The 20,546-nt window shown below is 39.8% G+C and overlaps 1 protein-coding gene across 2 annotated transcripts; it reads right to left on the bottom strand.

Annotated features, from left to right (window-relative positions):
• Positions 1 to 2,866: 2,866 nt before the first annotated feature.
• On the bottom strand, positions 2,867 to 20,517 carry LOC119697087 (M-phase specific PLK1 interacting protein). 2 transcript variants are annotated; one of them, XR_005255722.1, is made up of 3 exons: positions 20,053 to 20,517; positions 10,611 to 13,767; positions 2,867 to 4,169 (listed from the first exon to the last, which is right to left on the bottom strand). XR_005255722.1 is itself a non-coding variant. In XM_038127219.1 (2 exons), the coding sequence occupies exons 1-2, from the start codon at positions 20,404 to 20,406 to the stop codon at positions 13,564 to 13,566; spliced, it is 558 nt and encodes a 185-aa protein (XP_037983147.1). In that variant the 5' UTR covers positions 20,407 to 20,517; the 3' UTR covers positions 2,867 to 13,563. The 2 variants fall into 2 exon arrangements, 1 of the variants encoding a protein (XP_037983147.1); XM_038127219.1 differs by having other exon boundaries at positions 2,867 to 13,767.
• Between the last annotated feature and the right edge of the window lie 29 nt (positions 20,518 to 20,546).

Here is a 20,546-nt window from a genome sequence, read left to right as displayed (position 1 = left end):
GAACTGAGTCTGGCTTAAGCAACTGTGCTTTGAATGCTTGAGGCTTTTCTTGCTTTTTTCCTACGGTATTAGTTATCTAATAAAACCTTTTGAATCTTTCAATAAATGTTATACCTCCATCCAAAATATGGCATTTGCTCTTACCTTCAGTTTTCTTAAACTTGAGGTTGGGCAGAGTGTTGCTTCATCACTTGTCATTGGTAAAGTCAATAGTTGGGCAGTGAAAATGCAGTTGGAAGTTACGGGGGCCAGCAGCGATTACATAGGTGTCGTTTGACATCTTGTCACTGACAAGATGTGTAGCTGCAGCCCAAAACACCTCACTCTGGAAACCATATTTTGGTGACAGCTACAGTTAAAGCCTGACCTTCAGTTCTGGTGACAAGCTCAGGCTGCATTTCACAGGGTGTTGACTTGCACATAGCAGATCTGGCAGTTGTGTGTAACCAATTCTAGTTGTCTGCTCAGTTTTTCTCGTGAAATCAGTTATTGCAACTCATAACAAAGTTGTAACAAAGTTGGCTCTGGTTTATGTTGGAGCATGAACCTGAAATGGTTTTAGAATGGTGCAGCATCCCTGTCATTGAGCTCTTACTGCCATATGGGTAGCCAGCTGTGCAATAAGGGACCAGTAATAATTCCAGTGGGATCTGCATGTCAGTCGATATCCTCAGCTGCAAGTGAAATAGCATCAAGTGAAAGAGGAGATACATAAGTAACTGCAGAACAGCCTGTATCAACAAAGATTAAGGAATGGCTCTATGAAATTGGTGGCAAGAGAGGAAACCAGTCCTCTTGTCAAAGCCATGAATTATTGCCTGCTAGCTTTAAAGAACAATGCAGTTTTGAAGAAATTTCTTTTAAATTACCTGCACCAGGATTAGGTTGCTTCTATTTTTAAGGAATGCCTATAAAACATGACAGGCCATCTGGATGAACAGGATTAGAACTACCAAATTCCTCCACCATGTGGAAGAAAATGAAAGTTGGAGCACTTTGCAGTTGCAGTGAACATGGGCAGAGAACTTCATTTGACAAATAGGGTAAGTGTTGCTTTTCCCAATCAACTGCATTCACTTTGATGGAACTTGAGGGTTTTGCTTTTAAAGTTAGTTACTTGTTATGGCTGCTAAATAAGCAGCTTTTTTATTGCCTATGGAGAGAAGGCACTGTCAGGAGGACTTTGAGCCTCATGGTAAGATGTACTTTTTCTTAATTAGAGCAGCCCTCACCAATAGGCAATACTTGGATCACTTCACACAGCACGGCTTCAATTCTTCTCCAGCAGTTCCTCTGGGGGGGGGCACTTTGAGAGTATTGATATGGCAAGTTCTCATAACATGGTGAATATACCTTTAACAGGATTTTTTGCAAAGAGGCTTTGTGAAGATTTTTTTTTTTCAATATTAGGAAATAAAGTGTAGAGGAGACATAGCTAGTTAGAAAGGGGAATACTCGAGGGAACACGTTACAGAAACCAGCCTTGTACTCACAAGCAGATGTAACAGCTGTGTACTGCCCTTAAGGTAACTTGGGGGAATAAGAGGCTAGTATTTGACTGGTACAGATGTCTCTCTGCTGTACTCCCTCCTGTGTGCTCGGCTGTGGTATCAGTTGCTAGAGGACATAGCTGGAAGCAAGTGTTTAATGTGCAGCAATGTCTAACACAGGTGCCTTTTTTCTTTCCTCCTGCAAATTCTTTTCAGACCTGTTTTACAAATGTGTAAAACACGTCAGCAGGTTCCATCATGGGGAACAGCACACTCTCTACAGCCTTTTGAGGATCTTGGTTTTGCCCAGGTGGCCGTGGTCAGGAAGCACTGATGTCTGCTCGCCCTGCCTTTGGGAGCCTCTCCGAGCATCAATGCCCTAAGAGCTGCCAGTGTCACTTTCTCTCCTTGCTCTGTCTCCAGGTCACCCTGAAAAAGGAATGGGCTGCACAGAGAATGCCACAGAAGCCTGACTTTAGGAGGTGATTTTCCCTGAACAAGGGGTAAGGAAGAGCTCATTACTTATTTATTTTCATTCTCCTTCATCCTTAACGACTGCAGAAAGGATCTATGGGAATGGTTTCAAAGCAAGACCTGGTTTCTTGGTGGTTTTTTTGTTTTGTTTTGTTTTTTAAATTTTCTGTTTTTCTTTACTGGTATTGCCCTTCAGAGAGTGTTTGGATGTTAGAAACTGTCTGCAAATCAATGTAGGATTGAGAAACTAGGACTTCTGCTTTGCAGCTAACCCAGTATCAAAAAATACATGGAAGTTACAGAAGAGTAGCAGGCCATTCCCTGCCTTCCTGCACTAGAACTAAAATTAAAACATATCCCCATGCTGGAAAACAAAGGATGATGTGCACAGCAGACAAAAACAGCAGCCAAAGTTACCCATATGCAGTCCTGTAACCTTTCCTGCCCCACAAATACTCTTGAAAACTCATGTCAACCCTGGGCTGGAATCTTTGCCCTTAGGACAAGGAAGGCAGTGGACCTTCTGACTGCACAGGCACTTTCCTGCTTTCTTTGCAGAACAAAGATTATTGTGAGCATTTTTTAATCCCATTTTTTCTAAAAATTCTTTGTGAGGGGGAGGGGGTAGGGAATGGACTAAGAACTATAGATGACATGGGAAATGAACAGGAATATATTAATGCTGTATATGAGAAGAGGAGTAGTAAATAATATTTCAAAAGTTACCTGCAGATGGTTTGGCAATTCCACATCAGGAAAGTATTACTCTAAACCTGGCAGATTTTAGAAGCTATATGCATTTTTCTCCACAGACTGCTTCTTGTTATGGATGACAGATCCTGCTGTGAGTTTTCCAAGCAAGCCCGTATGGATACGCAAGATAGTGAAACAAGACATGCAAGTAGTAGTAATAATTTTTATTTGCAAACTGTACTTGCCATGACAATGCTGCCTTTTGGGGATAATGATAAAACAGCCAACAAATTCAAGAGAAGTTTGCAGACCTGTTCTATCAGAAATTTATCCCTATTTCAGCTTTTAGCATCAGGTGAATTGGAGATGACCTTTTCTTTCAACTGATCTCCTGGGAAGCTCCAATTCAGTTTGAATTTGGATATTTCTTGCTAGTCTCGATTGTCAGAATGCAAATTGTTTCTTTGTATTCAGAGAAACATTCTGTATGCTTTATTTAAGTCATTTGTTGCTACCTTGCAACCTCTTCCATTGTCTTTTTTTGTTTTGTTTTGTTTTTTCTATTTTTCATTCCTCAGTCTTGTATTAAGGTTTCAGCGTTATGGAGCTTTTGTATTGTAAAAGCTGTTACACAATGCCCTTCATTATGGGAAGCTGTAAATCAAAGCACTGAATAAGTATTTCCATCAAATTGTATTGGATTGTTTGAGATGCAGTCCCAATATGAGGCTGCTTCCCTAAATATTTAATCTATATGACATGTTTGTGGTGGCAAGAGCCGAAGGGGAGTAAAGAGCATCCAACAAAACTAAATACAGTCAGTGTGGTCCATAATATAATAAGGAAGCTGGTGGTTTAAATTTAGGTGAAATCATCAATTTCCTACAAAGAATCCAGAAAAAAAATACTATGAGAATAAGAGGGATCAGTTATATTGACTAAATAAAAATAAAAATGTTTAAAACCGTCTTCTGATAACATAAGAGGCTGCAGCTAACAGGAAGAAGTCAGGATTCAAATGCAGAATAGAAAAACATCAAATATAGATGCTTCACTGATATTCAATTTGAGGGAATCTATTTCTTGTGTGATGGATATTTCAAACAGCTCCTGCTATAGGAAATGGTGATAACTGACCAAGTTTCTACACAATGCAGAGACAACAGCTTGACAAGACAATATCAACATGAAAAACACAAAAGCATTTGCTTTGCTATGCAGAGTGTTTAACACGAGATGGGCTCCACCCTTTCCAAGAAACCACCATTTGCTTGTGTAATGCCTTGACAAGTCATGTAACTCAGTTGAAGGATTTCACAGGACAGGAGAGAGAACACATCCACAGCAGCATTATTCAATTCATCAGCACATAAACAGACCCAACAAATGGGATTCAATTTCTTATTGGTAGGATGCTCCAAAGTGCACCGGGGAAGCTGGCAGCTCCTACTGTTCTTCAGAGCAGTTCTAAAATGGGAAAGCAAAAGCTGCCTCACGTTGTCATTAAGCACTCTGTAGGTAGTCATAAAAAGCAAGAAATCAGGTTTGTAACACTTATACACCCTGTGTTTTGCAAAACATCATCTACATCATGTGAAGTATTGCATATTGCTTGAAATATAAATTCAGCATTTGCACAGCTTGACCACTACTAGAAATGCATTAATATTTTTAGGCTTGATTTTCTGTAGCTTTTAAAAAATAAAATGCATGAAATGACTTATAATTATGGTGACAGTTCTATGCTTTAGAATGTGATGATGTCACTTAAAGCTCCTGTCCAAAAAGAGTCCCCAACCAAAAAACCCTTCAGGACCTGTAATCTCAACTCTGGAAATCAATTTGTGGATTATTTTTCTGTTCTGAAACATGGAAAGTTTATTACAATACATTTTATAATACTGTCACAATTTGCTTTCTGACTTATTAATTTGAAAAGCTGAACCACAGGAGACTGAGAGAGCAGATGCTGCACCAGATTAAACATCGATCAGTTATGAAGATACTGGTCATTAAAAAAAAAGTCTTGTTAAATTAATGCCTAGTGAGCTAAAGATTGGTTTGCTCCATAATAATTGCTTGAGAATCTTCTACTGGAAGGGGCTATGCTTCTGATTACAGCATAAATCATTCCCATATGCAGTGAAATTCAATAGAGTAAATATTTCTCTTCTAATGAGATTGTGACCTCCATTGCTATGGTGTTGTGAATGAAAACTTAAAACTATTGTCTTAGGTTGAAATTGTTCCTGCTGTCATTGCAGATTTTAGTTCAGACTAAGGATGAAAACCAGAACCCCTGTTAACTTCAGCAGGGATTTCCATTTAATTCTCCAGTCTCAGAATTTCCCTTTTAAATAATGTTGGTGGTTTTTAATAAAACCACCTTCCATTAAAAAAATTATGTATCATTTGGCATACATATTTTGGCCACGGAAGACTCTCTCCTGGAGAGCTGTGAAGTACACAAACATGTAGGTTATCAAAGAAATCATGGAAATTCTCATTTATTCAAAGTCCTTAAATGCTTATTCTTTTGTTAAGAGCAATGTTTCTGAGTCTATTTTTATTCTCTACAATAGATTTGAAAGGTGCTTGAAGAAATTAAGGAGTTCTTTTCAGAGCTCTATCAGAATTTGGAACATTTAATGAACAGTTATAGAAGAGAGTGAGAGAGATTCTCACAGAATTAAACAGCTACCACATATCATTACCATGTGTTGGAAAGCATGGCTGACTTTCTACTGGCATCCCTCCTCATAGGAAGACAATGCATTTGAAACTTGTTCTAAAAATGTTATTGATTAGGGAATGCAATAGGGAGGGCAGAAAATACCAGATTCTCTTCTGCCACTAAACAATAATAAGGCTTAAGCAAGACATCTCGTCTTGCTATTCATTCATTTTCCCAAATGCAAAATGTTGGACTAATAACGTTGTCTCCTCAATAGACTGATTTGATACTTAATGAAATACAATTAATGTGTTGGTTTAGTTTTATATTAAAAGTAATGTTTACATCTGTAAGGTGAATTTCTGTTTAGCAGGATATAGGGATTAAAGCTCTTTCTACAACTGTGAATCACTGTTCTCCTATTTGCTCAGGTCTTCCACACTTGCCTGCCTGGTGTAACAGAGAGGAAAAGTAATAAAAAAGAGGAGGGCCGATTTCTAGATTTCTAAATATAAAGAGGTTGTTTGTACCTCCAAAGAGAAGCACAAGAGATGGAGAGACTTCCACTAAAATACCAGACTTTGCCTAGAAAACTTTTTTTGTTAAAGACAGCAACTCTAGTTTAATGGTCTTCTTACCATAAGCTTACTGAATTTCACAATTTCCTTTACACATTTTAGGTATATAAAAGTTTTTTCCACTTTCTACATGAAAAATAAATTTGGTTTGATACTATTTTCAGACAGAATGAATTGCATTATTAATTTCAAAGTTTAACAAAAACCATAGCCAGAAGTTTCATGAAATATGTATGAGCCCCAGCACTTCATCTGCCTTTTTACTGGATAAAGGCATGGAGGGCTGGTGGCTGAAAGTGGCCTGGTCTGGAACTCCCTCTGGGATTCTTTCTATTCTTATGAATTCAAAATAAGGATGGAGTGACAGCAAGCAGATGTCTGCGTTTACATGACTCCAGAACAGACCCCTCTGGAGGGGAGAGGGAAATTCCAAGAAAAAGCTGTGAATTGTTTTAACTCTTTCCGCCTGGGATACCACAAAGACAAATCTTTAAATATTAAGTGTCCTTGTTGTGGTTTAAGCAAAACTGGTGTTTGCCAGGTGAGGTTCAGACATAACATTGTGCAGGATTTCACAGGATATAATTCTTTCTACCACCAACTGATTGTCAATGAGATTTGGGATTTGACCAAAATGTATGAAGCATTTCTTAGTAAAAAGTGTATTTCACTTACTGCTTTAGTTTATGGATACTGAAAAGGTCTGAATTCCATACCTCTTCACAACTAGAATCATACAAGTTATTCATTTCACTCACTCTTTGGGACTCAATATGTATAGATACTACGTGGAACTTTAAAACCAACTTTTCTTCACCATTTTGAAAGATCCTTAAAACTTGCAACTAGTAAAAAGAAATAAACAAAAATTCAACAGGACCTCAGGACAAAAATAATGAAGCAGGAGTGTGAAAACTGCAGGCAGAAAAAGCAGCAGACATGTTATAGATTGAAGTACCTTTGTAAATTGCTTTGCAATTGATGCAACAACAACATAGTTATAAAAAAGATGGTCACAGGCAGTTCTAAGATTCACTGTTAGAAAAGCTCACTGGAATTAACTTTCTTGCTCTAGCCATCAGCAAGCTTAGTTTGAAACACATTTTAAACTATTCAATCTTAATCTGTATGATTTGAAAACACTTGTATTTGCTTTGTCAGAACTAGGCAAACAGTGGTAGCTCAGAATCGAAAAATCTTGTGGTACACATAGCTCTGAATAATAATTAAATGTTTATTTTATAATAAATCAATACATTAGGAATAAAAAAATAATTTATGGATGGCTTAAGTCACAAAAGAGTGGAAGTCTTTTAAGAGAGAAATATCTCGTTCAACTGAAATGTCAGCCACAGAAAGAATATTGGGAATTACTTGTGGAAAGTGACTCCAGAGAAACTGCAGGGCTTGGCCACAATGTTGTGGAGCCTGTGAAGAAACAGTGAGGGAATGAATGCAGGTCTTACCTTTCTTCAGCCTTCTACGCTTTTGTGTCACTTATGGGGACACTTTTAACATGTTCTGGACTCTTGCCCATGTTCTGTTCTGACGCTTTCTGATATTACAAATGACTGAGAACGACTCCTGCAAATGGTGTGTTTTTGAAGGTGCAGACCCTTTCACTGCATTGTCTCCATGCCAGGAGATGCTGGAGGGGCAAGTTGGCTGAACGGATGATCTTTGCCAGGCCTGAAACTGGATTATTTATTTTAGGATGCTTACCTAGAAATAGACTAGTTGCTGTTAAAGCCATATGCTTTGACTAGATGTGTTTCTGCTGTTTTTCTCTGATATATTAATACAGTTAGAATGACACCAGAAACTTGCTTTTTCCTTCTGCTCATTGAAAGGTTTCAAGACTGAAAGGAGTTGCTCTGTAGCAGATCTTCGGGCTGTTCAAAAGCGTCTAAGTAGAATTTAGCACTGAAATAACTAGCACTGGACTGAAGTTATCTTTTCAAACTGGCAGTAAATGATTATTGGCAGTAAATAATTAAGTATATTGAATAGGAAAGGTCCCTAGGCAGACAACCTTTTGATTTCTGCTGTCCACCAAACTCACTTCTCTCAGAAATGCATATCTGCTTTCTTGTCATTCATGGATTTAAAAACAGTAATACATCCTGTGGCTGCTGGAGCAAGATTTTTTTGCTTTCATGAGATAGTTTTCCTCCATTCAACTTGGTGTACTAATCAATGAGGCTATCCTTAGTGGAAATATAAGTATTTAAGAGATGGTTGTGTTGGGAAGCTACCAGAAAGAACTGGAATCAATGCAACACTTTCCCTGTGCCTTCTTCTTACACACTTTTTCTGTTGTCTTTTTAGAGTGACTTTGCCTGTTTATTGTTGCTAAATTTGCAATGTTTAACACAGATTTGAGCACCACTTGTCTGCATGTTCAGTAGTGGCTTTTTTTAAATCTGAAGGGTGGCCACTATGGCAAGGTCATGTCTGTGTTTTACTGTTACCACTGCACATCTGACTACAAAGTCCACCACTCAACCAGTGCAGGCTCATTTAGATGAGTCAGCAGAGATCTGTGTGACTTTACTTGCTGTCATAATACTGTCATCTCCAGCAATGTAAACAGGACCTGTAGGGACTGAATGTGCTGGGTGGTTGGATGACACTGATTCCATCAAACCCTCCAGCAGAGCCCTGAAGGGTGGAGTGAACCTATTCCAATGGAAAGTGTAGGGAGGGTATGCTTATTTCCATGGAAAAGCAAGGCAGAAGAGCCTAGACTTATGGCCGCTGTATGGACAGTACTGAAAAAAAAAGGGGGAGGGGAGTAAAGAGACAACTGAAAACTCTCCGGAGAGGAGAAATAAGGGTAAGACTGTCTAAGTTATTTCTCTGGATAGAGTTAGGTGGGGCTGTGTGTGTTAAACAACCACTTTTGGTAGGTCCCTTTAAACTGTTTGCTTAAAATATAAAGTACACAAAGCCTTGTAGATATGTTTAATAATGTACTAGAATCTACTATGAAAGCTGTAAGACCATAGAGATTTGGTTAATGTGTACTGGGATGATCTAATAGCAGAGAGAAACTAAACTGGGCTGTTACTAGTAGTACATTCACAAAGTACAGACAGTAACTATTTCTTCCTCATGTCACAGCAATGAGGATGACAGTCTACAGGACAGCCAATGTATAAAACATGCAGCAATTGCTGCGAGAGGAAATGAAATACCATCAGAAAATACAACCAGATGCAACAGGTACCTTGAAAACACAGATTCAAAGGTTCTTTGCACAAGCTTTCTGCGTGCTTGGTATTTTATTTTAGAAACTATTCTAAGTACAGGAACGCTGCTGGCAGTGTGAGGTGTTTTCAGTTCCAACAGGGACACAATTTGGCAGCTCATTCATTTGCAAACAGTTATCACAGTTTCTTAACCTGTTGCCCATAGTGCGCAAACAGCTCTCCAACACGTGGAAATTAGCAACCCAGTAATTTTCCTTAGTGTAATTTAATTGCCACAGGAATCAGGAGGCTATTAAAAATTACAGACAAGGGAAACAGCCTTAGGAAAGTGCAATGCCAAGTAATTGATAGATTCTCAGTGCTTTCTTATAGTTATTAACTCAAGTTGTACTCTTGGACCATTTGCACATGTTAATTCTCCCTTTTATCTTTGTTACAATCCCTGAAATTTTCAAATCCTGTTTTTTCTTAGCTTAAAAAAAAAAAAAAAAGGCAAAGAAACGAAACTTCACAGACAAGTGATGAAGACAGTCTCTTCTGCAAACTTAACTGCAGGAATAGTAACATTAATTTCCAACATCTATTAAGGGAATATAGCTCAAAGCCTTTTACATTAACCAAAAAATCTTCATAAAGCCACAGGAGGTGGTGGTTTGATTTAAGAACACTGGAATTGCTACTTACAATCCAATTATTGATGATACTACTCCCAAGCTGGCAATCAGTGCTTTTTAAAGCTTATGTCAGCCCTGTTATTTGTACTTTCTGCTGTGCAGTCATCCACAGATGCTGTCAACTAGCTTGATTCCTCTTCCCTTGTTTTAACAGCAGCTCTGTGATGCTTGAAAATAGAATCATTTGCCATCAGTGTGAAAGAGGTTTTGTTCTTCCCTTTAGTGGTATACTAACATTTCCATTGACATCATGTTCAGCAGTTTGAACTCATAGGAATTTCCTCATACATACAACAAGGATTTGAACCTATTGACTCTACAGTAACAGCTTTTAACTACCTTGAATACACAGCAATTAGACTGTGGCAAAATACATATGGGTACCAGGTTTAAGTGCAGTTTAACACAGCATCAAACAGCATGGTTACTGCTACGCAGAAGCAGGGTAGTACATGCAGATTTCTGGTGCAGATTATAATAGCAGGATTGTTGGCAGCATTAAAAAGTTTGCTCTGGAACTGTACTGGTATGACCCCTTTTAGCTGCAGGAGTTCCATTTGTGCATACAAATGTTTACATGACTAATTCAGAACAACAGCCTGTTCTGTTCAACAGCCACAGATGAGTAAAAAAAGGGCAGTGGAATTCACCTGTGACTTTACTGCAGAAGATGCTGATGAAATTTAAAATCCAGTCATGAGTTACACTTCTTTACAACAACTGAAGAGAAAGTCAAATGGACTTGACAGACAAACACAAGGCAAACGAAACAGAATGGTTAAGTGTATGAACTTATGAAAAAGAAGCTAACTTACCTTCAAATCTATGAAGTCTGTTGAAGAAGGAGCAATGCCCACATATTGTGTTCATTACAGAGGAATCCCTTCATTAACAAGACATAAGCACTATTTTGTTTCACGGGCTCATGAAAAAATGATGTATTTTGTGCTTTACATTTTATCATCACATGCTATTTCCAGAGTCGTAGTGGTACTCTGAAGTGGCTTCACTGACAAATGAGGAAGTGATATATCCTCTTTCCATCAGATGTTTGCCAAATGGTAAACAAAACCCCACAAACTGGTGAGGAGGTATGTTCTTAAGCTTCATAGATATCATGGCAAAAAGGCAAAGCTTTAATTGTCTTTAAGAACATTATATTTATAGTTCTGAACAGGTGTTCATGCATTTTACAGCTCTCCAACAATAACATATTCAAATTTTACTGTAATTACAGAATTTCTCCCATAAGCCAGAAAGGTGAATAATTTTAAAGTTTTTGGTGCTGATTCTTGACCAAGTGACTGTAGCCTTTAGCAGTATGATGTACTTAAAACTGTTGAGTCATATCCTGAAGTGCACTGAAGCAGCAATTTAACAGACGACATAGTGGAAGGTCTGCAAGGATTAAACAGTGTTTCAAAATTATTTCCTCAGTTTTCTTTCTGGAACATTTACCTTCACTGGTGTCTGATACCTGGTTCCAGAACTTAACAGTTATTACCAGAGGAGTCTGGCTTTGATGCCTGGGTCAACTGCAATGCCAAAGTGGAAAAATCCATCTTTGCAATGTGCAAGGGCAGGTGATGCTGGCTACTCTGTAAGAAGTCCTACCTCTAACAGTCTCTTTTCTCTCAGGAATCCCCTATCTTTCCTTTCTCCCTTCCAAAACCAGACTCTTACCACATCTAACTGAGAACACATCATGGATTCACTCTCTTAAATAAAATCATATTTGTTTCTCCAAGATCACCAAATATTGCAAAAAATAAATTGCATTTCAATTACATGGGAAATGGCAACGAAACAGGGCAAAAAATAAATTGCATTTCAATTACATGGGAAATGGCAACGAAACAGGGCACTTGATTAAGCACACTGCAACTTTTTTTTTTTCCCGTGAGCTTAACAGCACCTGAGAAGGTTTAAAAAACAAAAAAGGAAAGAAAAATTTATACTTCAATTTTCACAATGATGCTGAATAACTTATGCATAAATTCTAAAACTTATCAAATCATCTTAGTTTAGCTGGTACCTATTAAAGATAACAATACTGATAGCTGCCATTTAAGGCACCATTTTTTGACTCTGGGATGAAGATTTAAACATTCTTGATATCCAGCAGGCATTATGTTCTCAGTTCTTGAGGCAGCCTTTTTAGATATAATACTAAAATAATAGGGTGAACCGGGGGAAGACACGGGTGACACACTTTAGATTGTGGTCCTAAGAATACAAGAGACTCAGAACATTTGAACATATTAAGCTCCCCTTACAGTTTGAAGTTGTTCCTGAAGGCAGTATTAACCTAACACATCTTATGCTGAAACAGATAAAGAGTACAGAGGACTATTCTACCTCAGCAAAAGACAAGTTACAAAGAACACTTTAATGGGATTTCCTGTGCTGTTCTACCTAATTGTGCCTCAGGACTACAAAAATATGTTTTGAGTGCATAAGAAGCTTAAAAGAACACATGTATTTTGGAAACTAAACTAATGGTTTTATTTAACGAAGTTTTTACACTCTACCTTGACTTAAAAGCCAAGATCAACAAACAAATACTAGCATGTTCAACAAGAAATTTATCTAACTACTGCAGGCTTAACATGGCAAGTTAAGAACATGCCTGCAGCTGGAACTATGTCTTTTTTACTCTAAAATATGATATTCACTCCAGGATTTAAGCATGGATCTTCCATGTAAAAACAAGCTCTAAAAAAACCCCAAAGCATTGCTTTCCTCTTCATTATAAAAATATAGCATGTACACACACAAAACAATTCTCCTGGCAATGATGCCTGCTCTAAATTAAAAAAAAATAATTGAAAAATATCAAATGGATTAAAAAAAGATGCTATGCATGTAATGCATGTACTAATGTCAACTGTGTAACAAAAACTGTCACTCATTCTGTACTACTCTAGCAGGTGCATCCAGAAAGAACATTTGCATTAATACTTAAGTTTGACGTTTTATGCATTCTTTAGACTTAAATTGTCAATGAACAGACTTGTTACTATAATCCAGAAATTTCTAATATTGATCCAGATATATATATTTTTAAACACAAAAGCAAATAATTCCAGAATTAAGTTTGTGACTTGAGTTTGCTCAACAAATCAAAATTTCCAAAACCAATACATTTGTTTCCTGAGATGGCTATAAGTCATGTTTCAACTTCACATTACACTGCAATTAACAAAAATTATTATGCACAAAACCAGATGTTAACTACAGCATACAAGCACACTTACAAGAAGTCACCTAATTTCCGTGTTGTGAATTACTGTGTTAATGTGTTCACCTTAACAAAGCTCCTAAAATATTATTTATACATTACAAAACAAGGATTTACAAAACTTTATTTTATTACCACGTTTTTTCAATCTAAAAATGTTGAAACATAAAAAATACCACTTCCTAAAAGACTTTACAATAGAAGGCTAACAATCTGGCATGGGAGAGGTAAGTATATGGAAACTTGTTTTAACAGTCACAAATCAGTCGCTGGTGATTAAAGAACACTGTTCTTCAGAGCTGGTAGGCACTTCCATATAGCCAGAAATGTAAGTTTTCCTACCACTCCTTTTGCCTCCCATACATAAAAATATCCAATGCAATAAAAAAAAGGTAGGATAAAAGGGTGGACATGTGATGAAATAAAAGTATTATCTAAGGTCTTGATTATTGTTCATTTTGTGTAAGTGTAAAGATTCTGTCCCAAAGTTTTCCTGACAAGATGGAATTATTTGGCCTTTAAAAGTGTTAGCTGAAATACCTCCCTTTTTTACCAGTGCATGTTGTTTGCTCACTGCTGTAATGCTGGTTTATGTCTGTAACAGACACTGGCTCTAGGCCAGCCCATGGGTCCTCAAGCATTGAAGGTCTGTAATAGTTTTCCACATCATTAGACACTCTTTTCTCTCTGCCATGCGCTGTACCAAATGGAGTAGATGTCCTGGGTGATCCCTTTGGAAGAAAACCATCAGGTAAAGAAACATTTAATAGTCTAATTCAAACTAAGAAAAAAAATGTAAAAAAAAAATTAAATGTTTCCTTTTACTGTAGTAGAGCTCTGAAGCTGATTATTAATTTTAGTTACTACATATTGCATCTTCCTCATGAAATATTAACTTTAATGTATTTTACTTATAAGTGATGATTTACCAGGACAAGAAAAAAGCACCACCCACAATCTTCTCCCAAATACTTGTTTACATCACTCTGGCATATAGCTGCAGAAAAGCAGCTCATGCTATTTTTCATAATCTGTCAACAACATGTCTAAAAAAAACTGAACAACAAAACAGGGAGTTAGAGGCTGAGGAAGAGTTTAGAGTATTAAAAAGAGCAGAAGTCAGATATTAAATACTTACAGATTGAACACAGCATTCTATAATGCAAATAGCTACAAGGAATTCATTGGGGGAAAAAAATCCTCTATTAACCAAACCAGTGTTCTGTGAAATTTGAGAACCAATGACTTAATTTTATATACAATATCAGTGGTAATCAGTAATTTAGTGGGTATTGGCTTTTGCAGGGAGCTTTTCATATTTGATTTTTTTTTTAAGATCAAGGATCACAACAATTGCTTCTGTAAAGCTGCTACAAGTCTGCAGCTTAAAGAGTGCTGTGACATGAAGGAGCTCCTATGATCATTTTCACCTGTTACCATCATCCGTTGTTCTCCTCAGATTCACTCCTCTAAAAGGTGAAGTTCTATCTAAATCTGTATTTATTTAAATTGTTTTAACCAAAGTTAAGCAACCCATTCTACAGATACACAGCAATCTCCAAGCATGCCAATTGCATTCTGTATGGTAAGAGCAACAGGATGCCTTGAATCTGGTTATCAGATTTTGTAAAACAGGGTAAAAGCACTTGATTAATGGCTGCTTTCCCCCACAACCTAGCCACCCCTGAATTTTTTATCAGCAGTGATGGTATTTGAATTTGACTTGTAAGCCCTAACAACATCTATGTAAATAGATCACGTAAAACAATTTCTGAGCAAAACTGAGATATGGTTGCCATAAAGTGAAAGATCCAATGTTTAACCAGAAGAATAGATTTCACTCAAATAGCTTGAACCTTTTTCTGCTAATGTGCTGTGGCAGGAACTTGTTGATGTGTTTGCAGCAAGAACTTTTCAGGAGCTCCTGAAGTTTGATAATGGATACATGATCAAGTGTGGGAACATCGATGTCTTATTTATAGAGTGCTTGTTTCTAATGATTCTTTGTAGGTTATGTAGCTAAGAGGATGATCTCAACACAGAAGGATTTCTAAAAGGTGGTGAATTACTATACTGTATCAAACCCCATGAGGGTCAGAGAATCACTTCAGAATACATCTAAAAACTCTCTAAGGGGCGTGGAGTTTCCTAGAATAAGCTGACATGCTCTAGCAACAGTGACACTTATGCTAGGTACTCACATTTGGTAGTGAAACAGCAGTACCCAGTGCATTCTGTCCTAAATAAACAAAATCCCACCATCCCAAAATAACCACATTTAATGAAGACCTTTTAACTTTGACATTGTAAAACAGACTGAATGTGGAGCTCATTTATTGCTGTGTTTATTCTGCAGAAGGCAAAAGAAACATGAGGCGACATAATGATCTGCAGTGTTCAGGGAAGGAGCAAAATAATTCAATGGTAAGGCTCATTTGTATGGATTTATTTAATAATCTTTAATTTCACTACAGTATGATGCAGGTCATCTGTAACACTGACACTACACTAACATTTTAGCATTCTTGAAATATAGGAAATATATTATTCTGTAATACAAGATTGACAGCCTTCAGTCCATGTTAAATTTAAGCATGTAGATTATTTAAGTTTAGAATACTAGTCATCATATGCTTTTTATGAATTATTTTTAGGGAAGAAAACCCAAATGTGATTATTTACATTACAGACCTGCGGGAAAGGAAATCAGCTCTACCTGTACAAGTGAAACCATTCAGTGCAAGAGGCACTATCTGGTACCAAAGATAGCTTAAAAAACTTTCTATTAGTTGTCACTAATGCCAACAGCATTTTCTCAATGAGCTTTCCTTAAAAAAAACCAGTCAATCTATTCTCAGTACTTTTTCTCTAGATAACAAATCTCTCTTTGGAGTAGAAAACAACAGCTTTTAGTGCTATTCATTAAAAAGTTACTGAGTAGAGTAATATTGCCTTGAAACTGGGGACAGTCACTCCCTTTATCAGCTTGCTTCACCTGATGGAATTACAGCTACTGCAATATGCACAAACCACAAAAACCACAACTGTACCATTTCTAAAGGGTGGCATTTCTTTTACTTTCTGTAACCATTTTTGATCCACACCATTCTGTAGCTGCTGCTAGCAGCTAGTTCAGTAGTTCCTGCTGAGTGTAAGGAATAAAACATTACCACTAAGTAAATTCTAAGTGGAGAAGAGAAATGAAACCAAGACAAATCACAGAATGGTTTGGGTTGGAAGGGACCTCAAAGATCATCTAGTTCCAACTTTCCTCCCGAGGGCACAGACACCCCCCACTAGTCTGGGTTGCTGAAAGCCCCATCCAGCATGGCCTTGAACAATGCCTGGGATGGTGCATCCACAACTTCTCTGGGCAACCTGTTCCAGTGCCTCATCACCCTCACAGTAAAGAGCTTCTCCCTAATATCCAATGTAAACTTACTCTCTCACAATTTAAAGGCATTCTCCCTTGCCCTGTCACTACAGGCCCTTGTTTCCAGAAACATGTTTTCATAAAATATAAAGCAGAAGTGCCTCTGTGGAAAAAACAGAAATTGCTGTAAACTACTGGCCACATAAAGGCTGAGTAAGCCATTTCAGAAAAAAACAAGCTCAGTATGTTTTTCTTCATATTTTCTGTTTGCTTCAAAGAATGAAAGTCTTCCAGCACAAAATGAGTACAGAATGCTAATGGCATGACAGGAATAGAACACTAAAGTAAACATAAACTGTCTTTTGGATTTTCCAATGCAATTTTAAAGGGCCACTTAAGACTTTCATATCAAAAGTGACTGTAGCATCATAAATGTCAAAGGCATTAGAGTTCACTTTACAGGATCTAGAGGAGAGGGGACAATGCACATGCCTCACAAGAAACCTGATGCTTAGAAAATCAGAAAGGCTTTCTATCTGAATCTATCTATGGCCTCATGGGCAGAGATCCTCATCCACACCAAAGCAGATGAGGACTCATGGTTTAGGAGACTAACACCCTTTGTGATTGCCTCGACTGCCCTCCCAGGCAGAACAGCTCACGTGTACACGCTAAGTGCAGACTCACACATTTCTTCAGTCCTGGGCAAAGCTACACACATTCAATAGTCTGTAGCTTTGAGTCTCTGAAGGAGTTTCCATCAGGCCAGTGCTCCTAAACTACACACAAGGTATAAAGAAGGAAAGGGGAGAAGGGAAGATGTTGTGACAGTCTGAGACTGGATTCAAACTTGTACCTTCTTTATGTCATGTTTCTTACCTCAGAATGTAACCTGACTTTATGTCAGGTTTCTTAAATCAAGAATGGAGCCTACAGGAGGGTTCCCATCCTCAGATGCTGATATGAAACAGTTCTGACTAAAGAAAAAAGGATTCCTGCATATTCTTCTGCTCAATTAATTCTAAGGCAGTGTTGTAGGTTGACAAGGAAATGAGTTTTCTCAGGAAGTTATAGCTATACCAATCAGTGGTCAGGCTTGAATATTGACACCTGGTGTAACCACTGAAGACATAGATACGCCTCTGAGAACATGGGGTTAAAAGCAGAGACTCCCAGCGGACTTCCTCTTTCCTTCTGGTCAGTGCAGAGTTTGGATCTCCCCTGCCCAGCCACAGGCTGGGTGGGCAAGGGGAAGCCATGCAGCCTAGGCTGAGGTAGGCTGGGAGCCCCGACAGAGATGGGGGTGAAGAGATGGAACCAGGCCAGCCCCTGCAGGAACGGAGAGGTAGAGAAACACTGGGATATCCCAGGCAGCCCCCCAGAGAGAGAAAGAGAGAGCCTGTGCCACCTTGAAATTTGGTATCATGTGCTGGGAGCACGCAGGCAGAGGAGAAAGAGGGGGGAAGGTGCCCAGCCGTGGGAGTCCCGGGCAGACCCCTGGGAGATTTCAGCCTCCTGAGGGCAGCAGAGCCCGAGATTTTAACCTTTTCTTGGACAAAGAAAACTTTGCGAAACACTAATCCTCCTTGATCTGAAAGAGAAGAGAGACAGCCTGGGACCTGAGATGTCAGAAGAAGATGGGAAAGAATCCTACGTGGGAAGAGATAATGGAGTGGCCTTTGGCTGGACTTTTTCTTGTATAGACATAGACTGAAGCAATTTTCCTGTAACACAGAATGTTACAGGATGCAGTGGTTTGAGCCAAGAGAGTGACCTGCTGTAATGACTGCCAGCGCATGAGAGAGAGTGACCTGCTGCAGTGATGCCATGTGCAGGAGTGAAGTGAACAGAGGAAGATGAGGAGGGTGTGGTGGTGCCCTCTGTCTTCAGGGAAGAAGATCTCTGTTCTCAAGACCCTTGGCCCCAGCGGAGGTGAAAATGGGGGGGACTGTTGTCCTAAGATGAGAAGTTGCTGTTTCTTGGTACTTGGCAAAGCATCCTTAAAAGGAACCCTGTAAGCAGTTTTGGTCCATGGACGGTGGTGAGAGCACTGTACATAGGAGAAGGATGTCAGGATGGCAAATGTTCGTCAGGCGGTGCCATGTGCGACATGGAAACGCAAGAGGTTTGAACTGTGTTTCCTGTGGTACCTATGGCACAAGAGAAACTCCCCTCTCCATTGATGAACTGATTATCTGAGAAGTGGTAACTTGACTGAGAATCCAAAGTCTTGTCTCATTGTGCTTTGGTGGAAACTGGGTGTGGGGAGGAGGAATGTTTTGGAAGGTTTTCATTCTGAATTTTGTGTGTTCCTTTTATTATAGGGTACGTTAATAAAGTTTTTTTTTCTTTATTTCTAAGCTTGAGCCTGCTCTGCTTGGTTTCTGGTCATCTCACAGTAGCCATTTGAGAAACTATGTTTTCATGGGTGCACTGCAACTGCACCAGCGCCAACCCATGACAGGCAGGCTTTGAAAAAAAAAACACTTGATTGAACAGCCAAAGAGTGATCTTTTGAAGGGAAATTAGACATCAATGACATAAATTGTCCCTCCGTGATCTGCAGCAGAAATGCCACATGCTTGGCTTTTTCAAAAGGCACTGAGGTTATGCAGTCTGTTGGCTTCCACACCGCGAGAGTCTCTGCTGTTGTGCTGAAGACAATGTATAAATTTTGTAATGATCCCCTTCCACCAACTACGAGATTTCTGAGTTAACTGCATCATAAGTGACAATGCAGTGCAGGCACAATAAGATTTTACTAATCTGTATTAAGATGTGACTTCATTATCATATTTAATCCTTCAAGTATCAATAAGAGCACAAAAAATTATCATTGTACTGCATGTGCCATTTGTTACACTTTTAAGGCTTCTCTAATATTGCATAAAGCCAGTTATATAAATAAAGCTGTTCTCCAGAGAACTGTCATCCCTGTGTGCATTGCTAGTCACATGCCACAACTAACACAGCTGAAAAAAGCTTAACTCATAGAACCTGTTGTTGCTGGCTTTCAGGAAGCTTTCAGTGCAAAGCAAAGACTTCAAAGTGAGAGGCTATTACCACAACAGATGCTCTCATTTCTGCTTAAAGGAGCCTCAGCTTAATTTTCTTTAACAAATCACTCCTTTTCTCTGTCCGTGTCCCTGAAAACTCCGTGTGGATAGGGTGTGGATAGGGCAGCTCCCATGATGGATGACAATACGGGCAAAGTAAACACACACTGTGCACTTCACCACTGCACTAAAGAAAACTTATCAGAGGAAGGCAGGAAGGTGATTGCTGTCGTTTTGGCCCGTGCTTAATTCTCTACCTTTATACGCCAGAGTATGAAAAAGAAAGCTGCATTTTTGTGTCTTCACAACCCGCCAGCCTACGGCCCTCTTCCCTTTCCTCATCTCACAGCTGCGTGTGCTCTGTCCGTCCTCTCTACTGCGGGGGAATGGGCGGGGGAAAAGCTGTTGTTGCCCAGTGAGGTTCCAGCCTCGCTCTTCCCTGAAAATCCTGTTGGCGGGTGGATGCTGCGCTGACACAAAGCCCCAGTGTGTCTTCCCGCAGCGGGTTACGGGCCTCGCTTAGAAGCAGCAGCTCCCTTCCTCCCTCTTTCCCTCCTCCCCGTGTCCCTCTTCGCCTTGCCCCGTACCTGAAAGTGCCTCTGGAAGCCGCCGGGCGAGCGCTTGTGCTGCGGCGGCGGGTGCAGAGGCGCTCCGGCCGGGGACGAGCCGCCGTACGGAGCCGGATACCGGGGACTGACGCTCTGCGGCCTGCGCGGGGTCTGCGCCCCCGGCGAGGGGCTCCCGAAGCGCCCGTGGAACCCGGGGCCTCGGGGCGAGAGGCCGCTGCCGTACGGCCCGGGCCGGTGGCCGTAGGGCGGCGTGTGGTGGGGGCTCCCGTAGCCCCGCGGAGAGGGCGGCAGGGGTCCTCCGCCGGAGGGAGGGCTCCGGAAGCCGCCGCCCGCGTAGGGAGGTGTGGGTGCGCGGAATCCCGGCCGGTACATGGCCGGGACTGGCCGGGAATGGCGGCGACGGGAGCGGAACCTGTGCAATGGCGGCGGCGGCGCCGCGTCCGCTCTGTTCCCTTCCCCCGCCGCTTCCCCGCCAGGCGGGCGGCAGGTTCCGGCGTCTAAACGTTCCGCGG

The sequence above is a fragment of the Motacilla alba genome, chromosome 2 (genome assembly GCF_015832195.1).
Source record: "Motacilla alba alba isolate MOTALB_02 chromosome 2, Motacilla_alba_V1.0_pri, whole genome shotgun sequence".
NCBI classification, from domain to species: Eukaryota; Metazoa; Chordata; class Aves; order Passeriformes; family Motacillidae; genus Motacilla; species Motacilla alba.
The sequence above is the reverse complement of the archived record's forward strand: the minus strand, read 5'-3'. Positions and strand labels throughout refer to the sequence as shown.